The sequence below is a fragment of the Kryptolebias marmoratus genome, linkage group LG18, assembly GCF_001649575.2.
Source record: "Kryptolebias marmoratus isolate JLee-2015 linkage group LG18, ASM164957v2, whole genome shotgun sequence".
Classification (NCBI taxonomy): domain Eukaryota; kingdom Metazoa; phylum Chordata; class Actinopteri; order Cyprinodontiformes; family Rivulidae; genus Kryptolebias; species Kryptolebias marmoratus.
In genome coordinates, this window is record NC_051447.1 from 12332461 (window position 1) to 12352276 (window position 19816).

The 19816-nt window shown below is 40.0% G+C and overlaps 3 protein-coding genes across 4 annotated transcripts in view; 1 reads left to right on the top strand and 2 right to left on the bottom strand.

Moving 5' to 3' along the window:
* Positions 1–311: 311 nt before the first annotated feature.
* On the bottom strand, positions 312–4401 carry tspan33a (tetraspanin 33a). The gene is made up of 8 exons (XM_017414771.3): positions 4158–4401; positions 2856–2913; positions 2566–2693; positions 2115–2189; positions 1895–1990; positions 1655–1783; positions 1410–1571; positions 312–1327 (listed from the first exon to the last, which is right to left on the bottom strand). The coding sequence occupies exons 1-8, from the start codon at positions 4257–4259 to the stop codon at positions 1226–1228; spliced, it is 852 nt and encodes a 283-aa protein (XP_017270260.1). The 5' UTR covers positions 4260–4401; the 3' UTR covers positions 312–1225.
* Positions 4402–5048: 647 nt separating this feature from the next.
* On the top strand, positions 5049–10064 carry LOC108235042 (zinc finger protein 615-like). Its single transcript, XM_017414760.3, has 8 exons — positions 5049–5162; positions 5386–5591; positions 5892–6002; positions 6098–6193; positions 6400–6510; positions 6756–6873; positions 6964–7164; positions 7248–10064. Exons 1-8 carry the CDS (start codon positions 5147–5149, stop codon positions 8261–8263), a joined length of 1875 nt encoding a protein of 624 aa, XP_017270249.1. The 5' UTR covers positions 5049–5146; the 3' UTR covers positions 8264–10064.
* Positions 10065–10215: 151 nt separating this feature from the next.
* Positions 10216–19816, bottom strand: part of cacna1c (calcium channel, voltage-dependent, L type, alpha 1C subunit) — a 116220-nt gene continuing 106619 nt past the window's right edge. For both annotated transcript variants that reach the window (XM_037981126.1, XM_037981127.1), the window contains exon 49: positions 10216–19800. In XM_037981126.1, the coding sequence (XP_037837054.1) occupies positions 19309–19800 (492 nt within the window). In that variant the 3' untranslated portion in view covers positions 10216–19308. The remainder of the gene's footprint in view (positions 19801–19816) is intronic.

Sequence of the window (19816 nt, forward strand, 5' to 3'; positions counted from 1 at the left end):
TTTTGCCCCTTTCAACAGATCTATGGGACCGCACTATAGCTACAGCTGGTTTTTTACGTTAAAAGGAAAGGTGTGGATTTGAAGAATGCAACAGGTCGACATAGTTTCTGTAGCAAATGTGATATATATTTGTCTTTGCTGATTATGTAAACATGCGTAATGGCAGTATATGAAAACATCATGTGGCACTGACGTCATACAGGATGTCTACTGCAGCAAACCACGACCACATCAAAACCAAAGGTCAGAACAACGTGCAACAAATAAGAAAAAAGAACGGCAAATGCACAAAAACACACAGACAAAACACACACATACACACAAGTTTGTATTTTTTTGCTATTAGAACATTGTATTGCCTTACATTCATTTATGTCGAATAAACTCACACTAAACCACACCCTGACCTAAACCTAACCCCAAAATTACATCCCATCATATTAGAACTTATGGGTGAAAAACCCATAAGGACTATTGGTTCTGACAGGGTAGGTGATTATACCAGAAAAGGTCCTAAAAATGTAACAAAAACCAAACACACACACACACAATGCCATTTAAAACAGAAAATACTCAGAAAACTGAAATTGTGCCAATCTAAAAACTAAACAAGAACCCATCCAAAAGAAGATTTTTCCCAAAACACAACAAGTGAATCAAAAACTCAACGAGGTTTCAGAAACCTTAAACAAAACACATGAACACAAAGCAGAAACACAGGACAATAAAAGAAATAAAAAAGCCTGAAAATATTTACTTGAGTTTATTTTGAAGCATTTCCTCTGACCTCTGAAGCCTTTCAAGGATAAAATTAAAATATACACATAATGTTATAAACATAAATATAACTAAAACATACTTATAATACATTCCAAGAAAGTTGACATTAAGATCATAGCACGGGTATAATGTCCAAATAGAAACATTTAACTTTAATTCATTTTATTTATTAAAATTCTTCAAAACATTGAAAATACAAACCCTTTTCAGCTGATTCCAGCAGGTAATAAAATGGATACTGCACACCATTTTATACTCCTGGCATTTTTTTAAAACAAATGAACAATAAAAAAATTTGGTTGAGCGTCATCAGTGACTTTTAGTACAGACAGCTGTCCAGTAGGTGGCAGCAGAGCTTTACGTCCTAACTTGGCTTGATATTGTCCATGTGTTCAGGAGTCTGCTGAAGTACTGCTGAGGCCTTTCATCAGAATCTCGTCCTGGATCAGCTCCAGGGATCAGATCGATGCCTGGCGTTGTAGTTTTGCAGCTCGATTTGGTCTTTGATCTGATTTATTAGAATCTGAGACAAAAGGATGCCGACCAGCTGCAGAAAGAGAAGACACAACAAGGCGGTGAGGACTCTGCAGCAGCAGGGGGGGCTTTAAGTCTGAATACGTTATTTGCACCTGTGGTATGGCCAGTCCCAGCGCAATGCCTCCCAGCATGAACAGGTTGCTGTGGATCCAGTTGACCAGTGTGTCGATGCAGCCGTTAGTGTGGATGTGGGCTTTAGCTTCAGCGTAATCCAGTTCCTGCATGCCATGGCCGCACATGGTGTTGACCACCTCCTGCACACAAACGCAATTACAGGTACATTTAAAACCCAAGAGAAACAATAACATTACCAGACAGAATCTGAGTGAAAGGTGACCTTGGTTTTGGACTCGATGCAGCAGGAGAAAGGGACAGAGCAGCGTTCTCTGCTCAGGTTGTCCTTGCTGCAGTTGAAGTACATGTTCTGGGACCAGTCAGTGTACGCTACACCACCACAGCACCCAAACTGAGAAGATGAAGGAAATACGCTCATAATGACTAAAAAAATTGCATTGTGGCAGCCGCAGTGACGTAAAATAAGGATGAGACAAAGCCTGCGTTTGGAACCAACTCTTACCTCTTTCTGGCCAAAGTCAATAAGGTTCTGCAGATCAATGTCATCTCTGTAGTGGACGATAGCATTGTTGATCACTTCAGTTACTTTATGCCTTGCCTTGTAAACACATTTAAAATAAATGGTTAGATATATATATAGTAATAACCTCCTCTGTAAATAATCTTAAAAAAGATCGTTAAAGCAGCTTTACTAACATATTCATTTCTGCTCGTTTGTTTACCTTATCTGAGAAGATGAAGCCCAGGACACCAGCCACCAGCTGCAGCAGAAAAATGACAGTCAGGCAGATGCAGAACTGGAAGAGAAGAGACAGTCTTGGTTATGATACATACCTGTGCAACAATGAATACATCCTAAAAACCGTTGGGCTAAAAACAACTCAGTTTATTACCCACCGCTGGGTCAACTTTGGATCAAGCCAACCCTGGGGAGTTTTAACTCAGCAGGGTTATCAGTTCGACCCACCATACAGGGTTAGCTTTTTGACCCAAAAATATGGTTAAAATGATGAACTGTTAAATTAGAGCTAGTTAAAAGTTGAGTTAAAGTCTGGGTTATTAGATATTTACAACTTGGGTTACATACCAGCTATCTTTGTGTTTTTTAATTGCACTGTTAGAGACCAAATAAAACGTGAGAATAGTAATAATACGTAAAGAAAATCCTCATACCGTCTGCAGGAGGCAGATGTTTTCTCGCAGGGATCCCACGCAGCCACAGAAGGTGAGTACGAACATGAGGACTCCTATAATCATCAGCATCATGGCAGGATCCACTGCCAGGTACGCCAGAGCTGTCTCTGAAACAGAAAAAAATAGGAAACACTTAACAATAATATTCATTCCAAACTGAGGCAGAAAAAAAAACTCTTTGACGACACATCCTGTCTGATGAAGAGCAAAGCTTTGTCCTGACAAGTTATCCAAATCCATGAGGCCGAACGACTGGAAAAATTATTTACCTGCATGCTTCACCATGCGAGCGTACACTCCAATTACCACCATCACCAGAGAGATTATCTGAACAGAACATGGGGGGAGAAAAAAAAAGAGATTTCTTTTTAAAATCTTAGAAACACATCAGAGAATGACACGCACAGCTGAGTAATGGTAAAACCATTTCGTCCATGTTTCAACTTGTAAAAGGAGTGGCACCATTCTTAGGAAGAAAGATGTGCAGGAGTTTCAGAAAAGAGACGAATATTTTAAACAGTCCACTCACACAGAATTTTCATGATGAAATTATTCAAAGCAGCCACTTCTCTGCAGTCTGTTCGGACTAAATCAGCCAGCCAGTAATCTGTAACCCTTCGCTTAAAAAAAAGAAGAAAAAAAGACTTTTTCACTGAGCTCTCCTCTCCCAGACTCAATAGAATAAAAGAGAGGCTTCAGAATCTCTGTTCCTGTCCATGAATAAAATGGATCCAGTTACACTGGCTGCACCCTCGTGAGGTGGAAGGAGTTTCACAGAGAATGAACCTAATGTCACAAACAGGTGGCTTTCGGAGCATTTTAATTTGAGGAAACGGCACAGTCCTGTGAAACATTGTGATGGATATTTAACTAAGGTTAATAATCAACACAACCTAACAAGAGTGATTATAGGAACACAGAAATAAATGCCTGTGTGTCGTATATTGAAGCCAGATGCAGCCAGAGGCAGCAGAAATGACAAAAACACATTCCACAGTGGCAAGCTTCAAGTATTCACACAGCCTTATCTTGTTCGTACATGGCCACGCTCACTCAATATAAAGAATTACACAAACCGAGAAGCACACCTGAAAACCGAAACGTGTTGGCGGGTTTTGTCTTCAGCAGCTGGAAGTCAGCGCTTGTGACACAGAAACAGTTTGTTAAATCTCAGCAGGTTTAATCTGTAACAAATCAGCTGAAAAAAAAAAGCAGCAAGAAACTAGTCGCCTTATGCCGAAACCCTCTTATATGAACTTTGCTTTGTTGACAAGTCACTGCTTGGCTTTCTTTGCTCCTACTTTCAACTGAATAGTGTTACATTTGAACAAATAAAAGTTTACAGATCAAATGGACTTTGAACTTTAAAAGGAAAATCTGTTGATTCCTTTCTCAGTCAGGAAACATGAGATCATATCCATGAAAGGCAAAGTGGCTCCGTCTTAGAACAAGGTGGCTGTAACTGGAAATTAGAACATCCTGACTGTTTATTGGAGTTGTAAAAGTCTGTTTTCTCCTCCTTTGCCATCATGCAATTCAAACGATCACCCAGAACCAAAATGACCACTTACCCAGAAAATTAAATTAAAAATGAACAGCAGGTACTTCACAACCGAACTGACAAACGTGAAGTCCTTGTCGGGTCCAGGTGCGCCCCGGCGCCTTCCTGCCATGACGACCTACGATCCAGGGTTGCGCAAAGAGGGGAGATGGGTGGGAAAAGCGAGGCCCCGAAAGTCAAACCGATTTCTCTTCAGCATGATGATGAACAGAACATGGCTGAGTGCTGCAACAGCCTGCAGGCACACTGAGCCATGCGCGTGCAATGAGTGGGAGTTACCTTTTTTTTTTTTTTTTGTCTCAGGTGATCATATGATGCACGCAACCTGCAGCAGGGGCCCCCCAATCAGACATGGCCCCGGGATTAACCCCAGTAAGTGCGCTAAAAGCGTATTGGCCCAGTTGTTTTAGTATTTTTATGGTTCCTATCAAGAATTCTGCCACGTGTAGTTAGTCAGATCAGATCTTTTTTGTGGATTATGACTATATGTTACAGTGAAACTGTCAGAGAGGTTTTAAAAAGTTGGGACACAATTCAAGACAAGTCTTCTGAACTGTTTGTGGAGCAAATAAAAACTAGTAATGCAATTTAAGTTAAAAAGAAGCTTAAAAAAACAATACTACGTAGCCATAATAAAGTAAAAAAAAAGAAAGAAAAAAACCAGGATACCATAAAAGTGTTGCTTTTGTGTCTTATTAATGTATTATTTTTCCAATATTTGCCTCAAATTTGCTCAAATTCTTCTGACGTCATTTCTTATTTTAAAATACATTTAAACTAAATGCCATAGACATTTTATTTGAAAATTCATATAATATTTAATACACATTTTCGGTAAATGCAAAGTGTAAAAGTACAAACTTTTATTTTGAAAGAAAACGTCCACAGACGGGATTTTTCCACAACATCCGGTTTACCCGGAAGTTATCTCGGAGATCTAAAAGAAAGAAGTAAACTAGCGTTTTTTGCTTTTGTTGAGACTTTTATGAGCGGAAAAAAATGGCGTGGGACAAAGGTTTGTATTTTGGTTTGTCTAGTTGTCTTTTAATATCCGTACTTTGTTAATTTAGTAAATTATACAACAAATAAAGCGTAAAGCTAACGTTAGCGACACTTCTGTTCAGTCAGTTTTGTAGGTTAATGACAAATCGCCTGCAAGTGGTTGTTTGTAATTTATTTTATTTAACATTATCCGCATTCCCTTCATATTATTATCATATTTCTGGTGTTTTCGGCAGGCTCTCCTCTTCCTGCAGCCTCCTTAAAGCTGCTTGTCGCTCCAGTGAGACTCATGTCTGCCTTCATGTGGAAGGTGGTGCAGCGGGACAGCGGTGTGATGCAGTACGATAAGCTGCTGGACTTCATCAGTTTGGCAACAGAGATGGTCCCGGAGCTTCTCAGTCCCAGTCAGAAGGTTCAGCTCATGCTGGGCCTGAGAGCAAAGGTGAGGCGTTCAACTGAGGCTCCTTATTCTCTCACATGGTGCATTCACTTACCCTGGCCAGTATTCCAATGGGACCGTTTAGAAAAATAGATATGTAATTTTTAAATGTAGACAGTCTTTAGTGCTGCCTGGTAGTTCCTTTCACGTTTGTGTGGATATTAATAAGTTTTCATTCATTAATCCAAGTCTTAAAATTTGTATGGTGAATCATGAGGATTTTTGTGTTTTGTTTCTCCTACGTATTTATTACAATATCCATGAATATTCCAGTCAGATGCTTCCATCTTTACTCTGTTGCAGCTGGTTCTGGAGCTGTGTCGTGGGGATGGCGTTGCCAACCTGAAGACCATCCAAGGCCATCTTGATAAAATCCACACCTGCTGCATTGAGCTGAGCACCTGCAGCCAAATGGTAGTGTTTTGTTTTTTTTTTTTTTTTTAACTTCGATGGCACATCCACGCACAAAACAAACTACATCACTTATGTGACTTGTGTATTCCTGACAGGAAACTGAGGACATTCTGAAGACTTCGTATAGCAACTTTGCCAGCCTGGTGCAGAACATTTTAAACGTTCCCTTGGAAAAGGAACTCTTCTTCAAAGTGAGCCTGCATGTGAAGGATTCACTCGTCTCCAAAGCAAGAGGATTTATTTCTTTTTGTCAAACGAGCAAGCGGAGTAACTCAGGAGCTGCGCTAACATAGTGTCTCACATTTCGAAACATTCACCATCCATATGAAGTAAACAGCAGAATGAAATGACAGCCTGAACTGAAAACTGAACTCTGACTGTCTTGTTGTGTCTGTAGAAAGTTTTTCCTAAGAACTACGGTTCTGCCTACAACAAAAGGATCCAGCAGCTCGTGTCTGTGTTTCTGTCCCGCCTGGAAGAGCTGATGCCCACACCGAACCTGCAGCAGGTACTCCAGCAGATGTGTGGTCAACTGATATATTGTTTCCATACAGAGCTATAGTTTGTAAAATTCTACTTTTTTAATCTTTCAGCTTGATAATCTCTGCATGAGCTTACTTTAATTTATGTGGATGTGTTATGTGAGGAATGGTGCAGTTGCTTTGTAAATATAAAATGTCTTAAGGGAAATCTTTACTTTGGCTATGAGGCCTTTAAGTGAGCTTCACGGACTTCATGTTTGTGGCTTTACAGACAACAGTTTGGCTCTCCGAAACATTTGCATCAGAGGAGTTTAAACATCACTTATCTGAACCATTGGCTCTGAAAACTCTGCTGGTTCATCACAGAGAGTTGGGGACCCTCAGCTCGAGTAAGCACAGAGATTTCTCCTCTCGTTTCTTACCAAGAACAAGAACATTGGTTCTTTTTTTGTTTGTTATAAAATGTTCTTTTATTACAGCTTGTTCAAGCAATGAAGAGGATACAATTTTGTCCACGCTGGCCCTCTCTAATTCACCAGAAGAGTTCAGTGAGGCTGATGACGATGATAAATATGACAGCGATGAAGGGTCACTGGCATTGGAGGATTTGGACGAAGACTCAAATCAGTGCATCAGTGACACAGACAACTCAGATGAGTGGATGCCAAAAAATAAATCAGGTCAGTTGCAGAACTAAATTACTTTCAAACCGAGTAGTTGAGTTCTCCTCACTTAACTGGCCTGTGCTTTTTCCTGTTTTTAGGCCATTTATCTCACTTATTCATCTCCTCTAAGAGTCCAGACACACCGGCTGTACCAAGAATGGTCCAAGAGCACCAGAAGGCGGCTCCTGTTCAGAAAAAGAAATCTGTGAAAAAATGGAGAAGCAAGACTTTGCAAAAAAGCCAAGGCTCAAAGGCTAAACGTAAGAAACAAAAGCTCGACGTAAATAATCAGAGGAGAGGCAAACAAAAAGGCAGCACTGATAAAACGCTAGAAAAGGAGCAGAAGGAGCACAAGTCAAAAAAGAAGCGTTGCCGAAGACGGAAAGAGCCGACTGGGGAGGATAAAAGGTTTCTAAGTACACGACTCCTGAACAAAAACTTCACAGAAGAAGAAATTAAATGTCCCACGTGTGAGAAAGTCTTTGAGCATCCTAATCAGCTGAAGACCCACATGAAGCTGCACAACTTTCGTTACAACTGCATTGAGTGTGAGAAGGGATTCACCAGCCAGTCGGGGTATTATTATCACCAGAAGATCCACAAAAAAGGACGAGCGTTCCTGTGTAAGCAGTGCAACAAGGGATTCCCCTGCTGTAACGCTCTCAAGCAGCATGAACGTCTGCACGACGGTCCCTCCAACTTCTGCAAGGTCTGTGAAAAGAACTTCAGCAAAAACGGCATCAAAAGACACATGCAGATGCACAAGGGGGAGAGGAATTACCTGTGCACCACCTGCGGGAAGGCGTTTTTGTCCTCCGGGGAGCTGCTGCTGCACAATCGGACTCACACTGGCGAGCTGCCGTACACCTGCGTCCACTGCGGGAAGGGGTTCTCCTGCAAGGGCCACCTAATCGTGCACACACGCTCGCACACGGGAGACCGTCCGTACCTCTGCACGGAGTGCCCCAAACACTTCATCACCCTGAACTGCCTGAAGAGGCACATGCTCAGCCACACCGGGGTGAAACCTTTCAAGTGTTCGCAGTGTGATAAAGACTTCTCCCAGCTGGGAAATATGAAAAGACATATGGCAACTCATAAACCCAACACCTGACACACCTTTTTATGGTTCCAAACTGACTTTAGGTCCTTTTTTAAAATTTACTGTGTTCTCTTTGTGGAAACTTATTCTCTGTAAATTTGAGTTAGTGGTTGTGTTCCCAATAACAGTGTGAGTTTTGTTTCCTTTGTTTGCAGAAATCCCTCTTAAAAAAATGAACTCTTTTCTTTTGTTTCTTTTTGATCCAGTAATTGAAGTTGGTTAGAATAGTGATTGTGTCTCTTAAGCAGAGTCAGGAATGTGAAACTGTTGTTGGATATGAGTCTTTCAGAGTTAAAACTTTGTCACATACAGTATGTAAAATATTAAATGTCTCCCCCTGCTGGTTAAAGCAGATAGTTGCAGTTGTGCCTGAGAACACACACAACTAGTAAAAACTAGAAATGCTAGTTTCTTTTGATCCAAATCTCTTACAAAAAGGTTAAAGCTGATAAAGTCCAGTAAATAGCAAGGTGTTATCTGGGCCAGTTTGGAGAAACTTTGTACCGTAAATCAGTTAATTTGAGGCTGAGTATTTAAATTATAACAGCTACACACAAAATATGGGAAATAGCCCAGTAAACTTTTATGCTTAAGATAGTGGGTCTCAAACTTTTTATAGTGAGTACCACTAATCTCTCCACGTATCACCTGTTGTGACAGATATTAAAAACAGAAGTACACACTTATATTCCTGTCTGACATAAACAAGCTAACTGGCCAAACACCTAACCCCAGATGTGTGTGTTAAGATGTGTGCATACACTGCAGGGTTTGCTCTTTTTGTTGCTTGCAGGTCCTATAGAGACATCTCTGATTCTGCTTAAGTTGCCACTACGATACTTGTTAACCATCATCTGTTCAAGTTTCTACAGGGGTTTCTCAAAATTTTCTTCACTGTGTTTTTGCTTTCAGTAGATTGTAAAATTTTAAAACCACTTTTTGGCTATCTGCTTTTACATTTCATCACAATTTTGCTTATGACGGTTAATTGGCTTCTTCAGTTTGTAAATAGTTGATAACCCCGAGTAGTTTACCACAGTTTTAGAGCTGTGGACTTAAACAGGAACCCTAGTAAGAAATAAAGAACGTTTTGATCAATCAAAGCAGTTTTTTCAAAGAAAGTAGCGTGTTTATGGAAGTTTAATAGTAGGTTAAAATATTTTTTTTTCTCCTGAGGTCTTTGTTTTCTTTAGCACAAGTGAAAAGATACAGTTTCTGTATAAATATCAAATGAGAAATAAGCAAAAATGTTGTTGAATTTCCCTCATCTAAAAGTTTTTAGAACAGACAGACGAGCTATCTGGAATTTACTTGCTGCAGCTTTTTTATTTAAATTCTTTTAGTTGTACTGCTTGTTGAAACACTCATTCTCAAACTGACAACATTCTATTTTGTTATTTGTTTACTGTAAAATATTATATATTGACTAAAATTTACAATACACCAGACCTCTGAAAAGAACACCTTTGATCCTCCAGCCAGCAGGGGTCAGTAATACCTACCTGTGACGGGTGCGAGGCACCGGAAAACAGTGAAAACACAACTGTAGGAAATGCAATTTATTTGCAATTTTTTAATAATATCATTCCTCAGATAAAAATGCAATGTTACAGGAATATACATCAGATATTATTTTAAAACTTGCTTTCAAGGGACCATACAGTCTAAATATACTTTTTCCTTTTTTATTTACTGGTAGCGTGCGTTATAAGCAAGACAGACTCTGTCACCAATGACAGACTGACAAGTTACAGATACAAACTGTACATAACTTATTTACAAATCAACTTTTTTTTTTCATTTTTTTATTTCACTTTTTATGGAAAATAGGAGTAGAAAAAGTGATTGAATTAATATTCTGATTTATTTCATTTGTATTCTTTCCCTTTCTAATATCTAAAATGAAATGAATAATAAAAAAAAATCAGGGGGGAAGAAAAGAAAAGAAAAGAAGGGCGTGTCAACTGAGAGACCATGCAGTCCTGACCACACTGAGGAGATGAACAGTAATAACTGAGGAAACCAAATGATGTTGGGCCAGTGTCGCTTAGCAACCTTAGAACCAATGAAATCCCTCCTGCAGTGGAGAGGGTGTGGCTTATGTTTAAAAACTCAGAAAGTGGCCACCTGCCTCCAGAGCTATCTCAAGCACAAAAAACACACTCTAATTCATTATTTAGACCATAAATAGTGCTGTTATTAAATAGTACATGTAACAGTAGCGCCATTACTAATATTACAACAAATTGGTCTCTGTGTAAACACCTCCCACCAAAAAAAGAAGATTAATAACAAACTTAAAGGAACAAAAACTGCTCAGTCCTGTCAATAATGGCCATTTTAACACTTTGCATGAGTAGTGGCCAAAGACAATAAGACACTACTGATGATAAGAGAGCAGACTCACACAGCTCTGTCATCCACTCAGACAACAAAGGAAGAAAAAAAGAAGCTTTCATTAAACTCTTCTAAACAGGGAGCTGTGGCTCTCCTGCTGCCGAGTACAAGACGTGATGACGCGGTCATTCTTTAAAGCTGCATTTGCTCACACAGACACACAAAACACATTTATTTGTAGTTCTTTGTGCTCTAAAAAAGGGACAAGATCTGGGGTAATGTTTGGCAGAAATCTAAGTGGCTAAAATATTGACGAGAAAACAAAAAAAGAAAAACCCTAACCCGTTACAGGCCTCAGTAAGAGCATCGCTGTGTCCTACATTCAAGGAATGACTTCGTAGAGATAATTATCATTCATGGTGCAACGTGAAGTAGCTCTTGTGTGTGAAATTAGAGAGAGGAGAGGCAGATGCAAGCAGAAACATTCATGGTTCTCATGAGGACGAGTTGTTAAAGAGGAGAACCTGTGCTGCATTGCAAAGCTGCTGCCACATCTCCGGAGTCTAATTTGCTGAATTAGATCCCACAGAGAGTCACTGTTAGAAACACTTGACTTGAGAAGTCATCAAAGAGACTTTAGGTGGGGAATTCCCCTCTTAAAAAAAAAAAAAAAAAAAATCTCAACCATGTGTCTGATCTCTGATTTGGGGCTTATTATAGTTTTTGCATAATCACAACGAAACAGGGCGAAACGAAGCCTCAAAGTATTCACATGAAGGTGCTGTCTGTGCTGCTACACAATGAGTGAGTTGCTGCTCGACATGTTCTTTGTGACCGGGAAAGCAAATCTCCTTCCATCAGTCCCAGTAAAAACGAAGAGCTCCTCACCACAGACCTCGGATACGCTCAGTGAAGAGTAACATGCGGCTATGTGAACGCTCAGGGGGAGTTTCCCCCCATCAGAAAACATCAAATGTTACTAAATACTAATTTAATGTATAGTTTAATCGAACATTATGAGTTGCAAACAGAACGTGTGTATCATCTGTTACATCTTATACAGATTATGCTCTCAAACCTTCAGAATATCGTCCTAATCCAGATGCAGCTGCTGAATAAAATGCAGAACAAACTTTACACCTTTTGCCCGAGCAACAAACAGACAAATACAAATTCGTCAGGGATTATCTCTTAACTTCATGAAAGTGTTTTGCTGATGATAAAACCAGAAAAACATCTGTCCTCATTGTCAAACACAGAAAATGGCAGCATCCATAAACACTCACAACGTAGACTCTAAAAACCTGATCTGGGCACGTTTTATTATTTAAATAATTCAATATCCACATTACTCTCCAACAGATTAGAACTGCCTTTCACCACGTTATAATTTAGATATACGTCTATTACTTCATATCTAAAATATACAATACTTGCTTTATAAATTTGTTCATATATTTAATAATATAGTCCATCATTTACCTTCTGTCCTCTTTCTGAAAGCCCTTATTAAGATGATAACATCTGTACAACAGAAAAAACAGAGGTGTTTCTCTTCTCTGAAAAAAAGAGAATCGATGTTTTAATTAGATTTCTTCATCAGGCTATTCTAACTTCACCTAGAAAAGATAATAAAATCTATACTCAAAATAGTAATCTTAAAATATTTGTGTCAGGATTAAACGTGACCAACAAACACTTTGATTTACAAGAAAATATAAAGCGCTTCTTTTGCAACGATGATCGGTCCTCGCGAGGAGATCTGAGGAAAACGCTCTCCAGCCTTCCTAAAAATGGCAAAGTAGTTTATGGTAAACACACAGCTGCAGTACTTTTAAAATGGCGTGTGTGTGGAAGCCCATTCTAGGCTGAAAATGGTTTGAATGGAACTAATGTATAGCTGATTTGTTCTCTCTAATCATCAAAACTATCATTCCATCTGTTTGTTACTTTCGCCGTCAAAATATCACTCAGAAAAATCACCAAATTCCGGTCAACCTTTGCCACAAGAAGTTCTGCTGAAAGCTCGTTTCCAGGCTAAATCCAACATGTTTTTGCATAAACACGTAAAACACAGAATTCCTTTTTCAACGTACCAAAACAGCCGCATTCCTGACTGTTTGTTTGGAGCTTTTAATGTAAAAAAGTAACATCAGACCTCAGAAAAATCTAAAATAAACTGGCCATAGACTAAACTAGTTTTTTATATATTTTTTTGCTTCCTAGTCTGCATAAAATACAGATGAATTAAATTTCTATTCACAGATGTAGTTCAAATCCTCCAAATTCATTCTTGGAAGAAAAAAACATAGAAGCTACACAATTTTAATGATTCAAAACAGACAAAAATCTAGTACTTTGGAGGTGTTTTTATGTTATTTTTTTTCTTTTTGGCTTTTTGCTAAGATGTGTGTCTTGCTGATGTAGGACTACTTCTAGAGAGATGTGCCTCTCAGTGCTACAGTATGACCAGACCCTGACCAGCGCCGACAGGTTTAAGACATCTTCACAAAACAGAAACAAGCAAAAGCATGTTCGATTTCCAATCTGTCTGAAGCTTAAAGAAGATCGAAATTGAATTTGGTCTAGCAAAATCACTTCCTGCATTCCATTTTCTTCAAAAAAATTAAACAAGGGGAACACTTTGTCAGATTTCACTCTAATAAACTGTATGATTGGCTGATTATTTCTTTGTTGTAACAATGATTCTAGCAATCTTATACTGTTGTTTATTTTCCCTTAAATAATGCCACATTTGGAAAGAAATTATATTTGCTCAACCCATAAATGCATTTTTCTTACAACTGTGGCACCATTCAAAGGGAAATAAACCATCTTTTCAACTGTATAAGATTTACTGCCAAGAAGTGTTGTTACAACAAAGAAATAATCAACCAAACACAAACTTCCATACTTTTTCTACCACGTTTGGTTGCTTACGACATAAAAATCTTACTATCCGGGTATGTTTGCATGGACCGAAGCCTTAAAAGGATCCAAATGGTGTTAAAATGTTCTAAAACCCCATTGTGGATAGTCCACGTGTTAAAACAGACAGCGCTTCGTCTTCAGCAAAAAGGAGATTAATTCCGCTTTTGGTTTAAAAATACAGTCAAGGTGGGACTTCATACTGACCCTCCGTCAGCAGGCCTAAAAACACACATCCATTAAATCCACATTCCCATATAGGTCCTCTGCCTTTTCCTTATTCTAACATTCTGGTGATTAAATATTCTATATTTGTATACATTTTGCTATATATAGTATATAAAAATATACAATCATTAGTTAGAGGTGAGACAGAAGATATAATCAGTTATTTAGGACCAATACTGTATATCTCTAAAGAGAGCAACCCATGCACATGAAACGTTACTTGAATATATAAATCACCATGTTAGAACTTAATCCACCCTGACATGATGAAAAGAAAGAAATTCTTCATCCAACGGGTCTTCCTCAAACTGGATTTCTTCCCATTGCCATCAGCCACTGAACAGATTGTCATCCATCCGATGAACAAAATCACACCATCTACTTTCATTTGAGGAGATGATTTCACTTTGGACTGCAGTTTCTGCTGCAGAGGGCGTGACTTTAGTTGAATTTGCTGTAGGTGGAGATGAATGCAGCTGCAGCTTATCAGCCCGACGCAACGCTTGAACAGACGTGTGCGCGCACACACACACACACACAAACAGGACCAGTAAAATACAGGTGTAAGGCATGGATTTCCAGTGGAACAGCTCCACAGCTTTAATTTGGTGCCTGCTGGTTAACAAGCACACAAGAACGTGAACGTTAATGACACTTGGACTGGTCCTGCAAGTACTGTTCAAAAAAATTTTTACTGGCAGGAGGGATAAAGTACACATTCTGTGTTTCAGGATTAAACTCCTATAATTAGATTCTTTTTGTAGAAACAATTTCTAATAGATCATCTTCTTCTTGTCTGCAAAATAAAGCATTAAAGACAAAGTGACAAGTGAAAACATTAAACTTAGGAATAAATATAGTTGAATGTTTAATTTATGTCATATTTTTGATAATCATATCAGTCTTTCTCAGGGTTGATGACTCAAAAATAAATAGGAGCCTATAAGACACAAGATATGCAAAATCGTCTTCTAAACATCTCTCCACTGCTGTAAAAAGTCAAACACTTAAGAGAAGAAATACTGATACGAAACAATGTTTGTAACACTAAATAGAAAAAGCTACGCTGTAAAAACGGGATATGACACTTAAGCTGATCAGGACAAAACAACAGCAAAACCGGGAACGCCTAATCAGCATGTGAACGGCGTTCAGTACTGATGATAGATCCCCAGAGGATAAACCATTCAAAGAAAGAAAAGCCAGAAACAAAAGCAAGATAAAGAAACGTGGTCAGAAGTACTGAGATTGAGACGAGAAACTAATTTGTGTCAATCTATTTTGCGTAAATCAACAAATAATATACCAGTTTCAGGTCGTCGTCCCAGAAAAACGTGTTTGACCAACATCCCAATAAATACATCTTTACTAAACTGCTCCGTAATGTACCTGATTTCAAGTATGTTAGGTTTTACTGTGGTGGAAACCGTTGAGTTCACTTAAAAAGGTAACAAACAGAAAATGAAACATGATTTTATATCTCTTTTTTCAATACTTTTATATGTATATTTTCTTCGGGAACTTTATACACAGTCGTAGTTATTGCATTGTTTTTGCATATCTTGTGCAGGATTACACCCACACATATCGTTATACTGCAACACAACACCTCAAAAGTCATGCTAACCGAGAAATCACATAAAAACTGCAATGCTTGCTCAGCTTCACACGGGGACACCACAAAGCTCTGGATCTCTCGCAGTGGGAACCTCAAAGACAGAAAACAAACCTGGTGTGGCACTTCTGATATGCACGGCTGACACATGTTAGGATAAAAAGAGGTGACAGATTTGAACTGAACAGAGTTTCAGAGATAATAATAACTGGTCATTCATTTTGTGGTTTATGATTCGTGGTAGATAAAATGCAGTTGTTTGGACACAGAAAATACATTTCACGCGCCTATAATAAATATCTTTAAGAACTTTAGCCTAATAGTCTCCATGTCTAACTTTACATGAAGCGTAAATGGATGAGACAGGAGTTCTCAGGAGCTGATTTGACAAAAACTGGAAACAAAAATCTAAAGTTAGATTGTGCAACTTTTAACTCAAGTTATATTATGCCTTGTGCACAAACTAATCGCGACCGCGTCTTTTAGACTTTACCAAAAATACCACTGAGCAAATGTCAGCCACTTGCCACACAACGGCTTGCCAGCTTCCCGATTTGTTTAAATTAGGATAATTAAAAGAAACGCTAAACATATCTCTGCGATGGATTCGTCCGGGAGAGTGAAAGCGCAGATTTCCTCAGGGTTGCAGTACGATCGTAACCACAAAACAGCAAGGGCAACGCCACTAAAAGGAACACTCAACATTCACATTTAGATTGCATAATAATGACAGAAGTCTGTTACTGGCACAGGATGCAGTGTATATGGCAGTGTGTTTATGCATACTCTTCCCTGCCACAAACCTGCTCTGCTTTACGAGGAGGAATAAGAGCCGGACAGTAAATCAGAGAGAAAACCTACGGGCCTGTCTGACAGTGTTTCTGTGTGGGCTTTCTGAACATTTAAAAATGATAATTTAATTCATAGAAATGTGTCACAAAATGGCAAAAGCTCTTCCAACATATCTGAATTTACTTGAAGCCTAAAAATATGTTTTTTTCTAATGTTTTTAGAGAGTTGGGGAGAATTATTTCAGCTTTAAACCATTTAGATGTTGACATGATAATAAAATATACTGTAATGAGTAAAAGTGGTGCGATAATATTACCCGGACTGCTTATAATTGCAAACTGAGACCAGTTTAATGTACCGTGGCATGGACATCATGTCTTGCATCGACCTTATCTTAACTGAATTTGCCTCATTTTCTAGAGTCCATTAGAACCAAAAAGTAAGTCTTACGGAAAACAAGTGTCCTTTGAAGCTGATAGTTGTAGAAATTTTAGCCAATTTAAATCAGTTTAAACCAGCAACAATCACGTGATCAATCATTTCCTGCAGAATTCTACCGTGCATTTCCAACAATCACTACAACCAGTAAATGTTGAACAAAAACATCAATTTGTCTTAAACGACGCGATCAAATTAAACTGTTTTGTTATATGAGACTAAGACAAGGTTTGATATCTTGCAGCAATAGTACACCAGCCCTAATTATTTATGTGGAGTTTAACCTTTTGCCAAAGGACGACATCATGTTGCATGAAAGTGATACGGCCAAGTGAGCAGGAGGGTCACCATCGCTCCCCCGAATCCCCAGTCTGGCACAAGGCATCACTGTGGCAGTAGAGATTTTGCTGCTTCTGTCATTCAGAGCATGAATCAGAAAAGGAGCAACTGCTAATAAAGTCTTCCTACCTTCTGGTTAACTGCAGTGCTGAAACTCATTCTCGCTCGCTCTGATCTCGCTGCAGAACAAACTACGTCTGAATGGGGCGGCAAAGAAATGGTTTGCGATGGCTAGTATTCAAAGAAAGAGTGACTTCTCACCCTGCAGCTTGGTTTTAAAAAAAGTACAAACCGTGCTAAAGAAATCACAAAGCTTTGGAAGCATGCCTGTCCACGGTAACCCTGTGTTAAGGAGGCCCATTACGACGCACACCCTCACACACACACGCACACACACACACACACACCAACAACAACATACTTGTAATGCTACCTTAATTTACTGTTTAGGCTTAAAATAAGCTTTTTAGAATAGACAATAAACCACTCAAACATTCTCACACTTTTTTTTTTCTCTTCTGGAAAAAAAAAAAATAAATAAATAGATACAATCTGTAAAAGGTGCATACGGATAAAGAGAAAGACCCCCCCCCCCAGCCTTTTTTAGATTACACACACGCCATGTCACGCATGTCACTCGTACTAAAACGCAGACACGCATATGCACGCACAGATATGCCCTCACACGCATGCACACACACTACGCCCTGCTTCAATACTTAAAACCTCTTAAAATTGTCCTAAAATAAATCAAGCAAAAATACATTTATAAGACCAGCACCCCGATTGTGCAAACAAATTAAGGATAAATTAAACCAATAAAGTCATGAATATAAAAACAAAATAGTCATGGCTAGCCAGTTTTGCACAATATTGAACTGTTAAATACATAATGGGCGTGGTCTGTAGAAATAGTATGTGGCAGCAAATCCGACAGGATTCCCAGCTGAGAGGAAGAGGAGGGTCTTGGAGAAGGAAGTGAGGTTGATTGACAGCAGATCTGGTGTGGCCCCATGGCCAGAGTCCCTTTCCTTTTCAATCAATCACTCCCGTTCTCTCCTCCACCCTACCATCTAGGTTGCCCTGCATGACAAACACAAACCTCCTCGAGTGCTGAAAAAGAACAACAAAAAAAAAAAACAACAAAAAAAAAAACAGCAATGAGGGGTGAGTGATGGTGATACAGCCTAAGAGGAGGGAGGGAGGAAGGATAAAGAAAGGAGTGAGGAACAGTGAGGTATGAGGCAGAGAAGGGGGCTCACTGTCTCTACTGAGCCGTCAAACGCTCCTCTCGTTTCCTGTTTGGGGCAGCAAGTGGGTGTGGCCAAACGAAGAAAAAGGTGGAGGGGGTGAAGCCAGATCAAGGTGACAGACGAGGCGAGTCTTGCTGGAGTCTTACTGACCAGCGGGGAAAATAAAAAATAAAAGCTAGCTCCCTGTTGGCCAGGAAGTGTCTTTCTCTGCCTGTGTCCCCCTGTAAGCAGCCCTCTTCTGGCTGTTGAACCATCCCTCAGAACCTCCCCCCACTTGGCCGGGGGGGTGGCATGTCACCTTAATTCCACCCCCGTGCTGGCAGGGCTGTGCTCCATGGTTCCGTAACTTTGGAAGAGGAGGAGAAATGAGATTTCAAACAGGGTTCGTCTTGCCCCTGTTGTACACAATACAGCGCTTCATCATCAAAGAACTAAGAAGGAGTTGACCTTTGACCTCAAGTGGGTTTGGTCAGAAGGTAATCCTTAACTGACTCCTCCACAAGCTGGTCTGCTGTCCCCTACCTGGTATCATGGCGGCCAGACAAACAACAATAACACACCACCAAAGTAGGCATAGGAAATGAAAACAATAAGAGAATTTGCAGGAAATCCATAAAAGGACTTCCTGCCAGTGTGTTTCGTCTATCTCTCTTTCAGTCGGACTTTTATCTTTTTTGCTTGTCTCTACCTTTCTGCTCTTCACACTTTGAGGAAATGATAAAACTGTGAGGCACTTTAGAGCCACACTCAGACACGTGTGGTGAACACACACACACACACACACACACACACACACACACACACACACTCACATGCACACACACATACAAGTACAAACACATAAAATCCCACACACTAGCATTCGCTCAGATCGAATATAGTCTGATATACTGTACTGCAAACGTTCACACACACACTGACTCAATTAAACCAACAGAGTCAAAACCATGTGTTGAAGGTTGCATCACTGGCCGCCACTGTCCAGTGCGACAGAGTGCGTAGGTGAGTGTGTGTGAGGCGTGGGGACAAACAGCCAGCCGCGGCACTGTGCACCAGCACTGATAGGCCGTCGGTCTCTGATGATGTCAGAGGGGCCTGTTCGCTCATCAGACCTGTTGAGGCAACACCTACAAGCTTGTCACACACTCCATATCCTCATCCTCTAAAAGCTCGCTGTTCTTCGGTTGCGCTTCTGCAATCACAGCTGAACTTCTGTGATGCCTCTCTTCCCTCCCTCCTGCCTCTTCCTCCTCCTCTTCTCGCCCTCTCCCCCGGGCTAGCAGCTCCTGCCGCTCCTCTATAGAGGACGGCTCGTGGACGTAGCCCCTGCTTCCTCCGGCCTCTGCCACGCCTTCTCCGGGGCTTAGGCCGACAGCTCGGTCCCTGTGTGTTGCTGCTGCTGCTCTATGGAAGGGGAGGCTGCCGTTAGGGCTGTGCTGAGAGGCGGAAGAGGTGCTGGATGTGGCGTTTGTGGTTGTGTTGTTGCTATTGAGAATGTTGTTGGCTGCGTGCTCCATCTCCTCAATGGTCATGTCACAGGCATCAGCCAACTCGGCTTTGGTTGCCTCGATGAACGATGGGTCCTGGGCAAAATGGCCCAAACCTTCTGATATTAGAACCTTACGGAGAAAAATA